Here is a 3,850-nt window from a genome sequence, read left to right as displayed (position 1 = left end):
ACGTGTTGTTCCAGTTCCTCAACATGTGGACCAAGCAGGACACTCATGACCTTGAGAACCCGTCTCTCACGTCCACGCCAGTGTGCAGCCAGAAAGCCATTGTCACCACACCGCTGCAGCGTGACAAGACCCCCCTCACTCAGAAGGAAAACTCAGTGTGAGTTGTCTCGAACTTGCTATGGGTTGCATTTTGGATCCAGTTTCTGGTTGTAAAAATGATCCTCATTCAATATGTTTTGAAGCTAACAAATCTCTTAACAAACCCCTTCGTTCTCACTCAATGGGGAAAAACATAATTGGATTTCCATTTTTCAGCTGACTAGTTAAAGTGACAGGCACCTCCAGCAGCAGATCAGCTGTACTTTATTCAAGTTAATTCAGTAATGGCGACATTGAAAAGTGTATCTGTTCTCTGGGTGAGGTGCTTTGTGCAGCTGGCGCCTGTATTCAGACAAAGATTGTTTGTCGTGAGAGAAAAGACACATTACTATGGAATTAAGGATTAATTTCAACCCAACGAGAGTTGATGATTATTGGGACACTGTAAAGAGAAACCAGGATGGTTTTTTGGGTTTCATTTTGCTTTTATTGACTTTGAATGAAATGTGTTTTATGATGATAAATTTGCTATTTATTTAAATGGAGTCTGATTAGTTTGACAGTAGTAATTTTAGGTGTATTTCTGGTTAAAAAAAAGAATCTTACAAAAACAAAGAGGTCTATCAATGTAGGGATCTTTTCCACAATGTTGTCACACTCTTAAAATAACAATCTGAGCCTGTCAGTGGCCAAAACAAGCACTTTTATTGGATGGTGGTACTCAATTGCCTGCAGGGATTACAGTCTATTTTGTCACTACTGGCAGCAGCCGTCTGGCTCTATATGCTACCCCTAAAGATGCTCATCTCATTTTGACACATAGGTACAGGTTGTGAGCATGAGTCAGACTGCCATGAAAACTGTAGCGTTTGTGCCTTATCTACTAACAAAAAGTGATCCAATGAATACAATACTGGATTTGAATTTGATTTTCAGTCTCACATTTTGTTTTCCTCTAGATTTGTTACACCCAACCACAAGTCTGAGATTTGTACGACACCACGGACTCCGACGCCATTCAAAAATGCCATGGAGAAGTACGGGCCGCTGCAGCCTCTGGTGAGTATCTGCGTTTATTAGTGAAAAGCGATGAGTTCACTTTACGGTTTCATCAGCACTGCATATTAACACCAGTTTTCTGCCGTGTCGTCTTAGCCTCAGACGCCGAACCTTGAAGACGACATAAACGAGGTCATCCTGAGAGACTCTGGGATTGACCTGGTTGTTGTACGTTCCACTCCGCCTGAACAAAGACGCAAAACGATGGTAAATGAGTCAACTTTAATACATGACACCTATTTTAATCCTTTAAGTCCTGTGAAAGGTATATTATAACATTTCTATATATTAATTCGAGATCATATAGAGCCAGTATGACATAAGAAAATAGAGAAGCTGATTCTAAATCCCATAGACATTTGTAATAATGAGACATTTGTACAGCATGTCGTTCACTGTGTGTCCCCATATGAGGATGCTAAATTTAAAAAAAAAGTTATATTATTTTTTATTTATTACATTTGTTTTTATCAAATAAATTATAAAGGACTTTATATCAATAACAAGTAACGTAGTACATACTAATGTATCTTTTAGATACATTACAAGATGGATAGTTTAACTAGTGAATCAACATATTTTTTCAAAAGGACCACTGGAGAAAAAAACTACCTTACTGCTATAGTTTAATCTTTTTTGTTTGTTTGTGTTATTCCCAGCATCGGCCTCCTATGAAGAAAGTGCGGAAATCGTTGGCCTTAGATGTCGCAGACTGCCAGGTGACGCCTGCATCCAAACGCAAAGCCATCAAAACTGAAGCCAAACACACCGTCAAGGTAAAAACGTAAAATAAAATAAATGAAAAAGACAAATGTGTTGTTCGCCTGTCCATAGATTTGACTTATCCTAATTGTTTTTGTCCTCCTTTTCTGGCCACAGGAAGAACCGGTACTAGTTTCTCTCAGCTCCTCGTCATTTTGCAGTAAGCGGCATGAAAGCATTTTGGATCAGGGCTTCCTTTTGGGACCCAGTGACAGCGCCATATTTCCCAGCACAGTGACCCCGCTCCCAGTAAGTGCCACCTTTAAACCTGATTTTTTTCAAAAACACGGGAAGAAGACAATGAGCAAGAAAGAGGAAATTACCCCAAATTTAACAAGAAATTAGTAACCAGTACAAAAATTATTAATTGTAAAATTTATTATTACAGGATTTTTTTTAATGATAAAGAAAAATAAATTTAAAAAAAAAGTCAAACATGACTTAGATAATGTGTGTGAAGAAAATGATTATATTGTGTAAAAATAATTATAATTTAATAGCTATAGTTTTTCCCTAGCTATTTTTTTCCACAGACATTTTTCCCTAGCTTGTGAAAATAATTTTCTAAATCTACAAATTGCTTACAGTTTGTGGAGCATTTCTTACCAAGTTGCTTATTGCCTTTTCCCCCTTCGTTTTTAAAAGACTTCAGTTTTCTCAGGGTTCAAAGGTTTAAATACTTACTGAAAGTCTACTTAAAGATTCACAGGAAAAGTGATGTTTCTCCCGGTTTCAAAGGTTTAAACTCTTGTGATGTTTTCCTCTCTCTCTTCAGATGTCCAAAGAATGGGAGACGGTTGTGTGTGGACAAACTAAAGACCAGCTCATAATGACGGAGAAAGCAAGACGCTACCTTCGCCCGCTAAAATCCCACGCTCCCAACCGGGCGCTGATTCTATCCTGAGACATGTCTCGTCTTTAAACCAACATGTTACATGTGCAGAACTTGACGTTGCTGTGTCCCCTATAATTTTCAATGTTGTAATTTGTTCTGGAGAAAAGGAGCATGTAATGGGTAGGTTTAGTACCATTTTTTGAACAAGTAATTAGCAATAAAAACACTGACAGTGTAGTGCTTTTAGATCGAGTCTCACTCAAATGACCTTGTGCAAAGCTTGACAAACATGAAGAGAAAAATGAATGTAAAATTGAAATATCACGGCCATACACGTTTGCTATCACTGAAAAGACATGGTTTTACATTGCATAATGTCTGTAATTTAACCGTTTTTTTAAAGTTGTAAAGAGTACAAGGACTCAGGCAGCAGCTCCATATCTAATGTTCAGTTGTGTATCTTGAATATGGAGTCAGTTCAGACAAATGATCAGTAATGCCTTTAGAGAAAAGGGGTCCATGTTGTTGAATGAACATTGCCATGTTGTAAAAATCACTTTAGTATTGTGTCTAGATTTAAAATTGAGGACCTCAGGGGTAAATTAGATGTCTGCCGGAGATATAATAGTGACTGCAGCACACATCGCTAATCCATCAAGGTGACTCACTGAGATCCAACAAAGTGCTGAAAACACTTTGGAAAGTTTATTTGTGGTATAGTTGCAATGCCATGTCAGCATGGATGCTGTATTGCCTTGGATGCTAAGAGTATTATGTGATTTGGCACTGTTTGTAAATATTTTGTGTTGTATGTTTTTACTTAATCATACAGCATTTTGTTAAGAAATTTAATAAAAGGAATATGTACATTGTGCACTTTCCTCTTGATTATCCTTCCACAGCACAAAGCAGCATGATTTCCTTGGACACAGGGCAGACTTAAATGGGTTCATAGCGTTGGAGAAAATAATTGGAGTGATCGATTTTGGATTGTATATATGTAATTGTTGTAATTTTATTGATGAAGTAGTTTATAGAATTATTTGGCTTTGATTTTCCTCAGTTCTGTACAAAGGAAGTAGGTGTTACCAATTT

At 37.4% G+C, this 3,850-nt stretch overlaps 1 protein-coding gene across 1 annotated transcript; it reads left to right on the top strand.

Annotated features, from left to right (window-relative positions):
• Positions 1-17: 17 nt before the first annotated feature.
• Positions 18-2,956, top strand: LOC121963687 (myb-related protein B-like). Its single transcript, XM_042513950.1, has 6 exons — positions 18-157; positions 1,059-1,158; positions 1,255-1,365; positions 1,818-1,934; positions 2,038-2,169; positions 2,696-2,956. The coding sequence occupies exons 1-6, from the start codon at positions 24-26 to the stop codon at positions 2,822-2,824; spliced, it is 723 nt and encodes a 240-aa protein (XP_042369884.1). The 5' UTR covers positions 18-23; the 3' UTR covers positions 2,825-2,956.
• Positions 2,957-3,850: the final 894 nt, after the last annotated feature.

This window comes from Plectropomus leopardus, unplaced genomic scaffold (assembly GCF_008729295.1).
Source record: "Plectropomus leopardus isolate mb unplaced genomic scaffold, YSFRI_Pleo_2.0 unplaced_scaffold12106, whole genome shotgun sequence".
Taxonomy (NCBI): domain Eukaryota; kingdom Metazoa; phylum Chordata; class Actinopteri; order Perciformes; family Serranidae; genus Plectropomus; species Plectropomus leopardus.
Note: the sequence above shows the minus strand (reverse complement) of the source record. Positions and strands in the feature narration are given on the sequence as shown.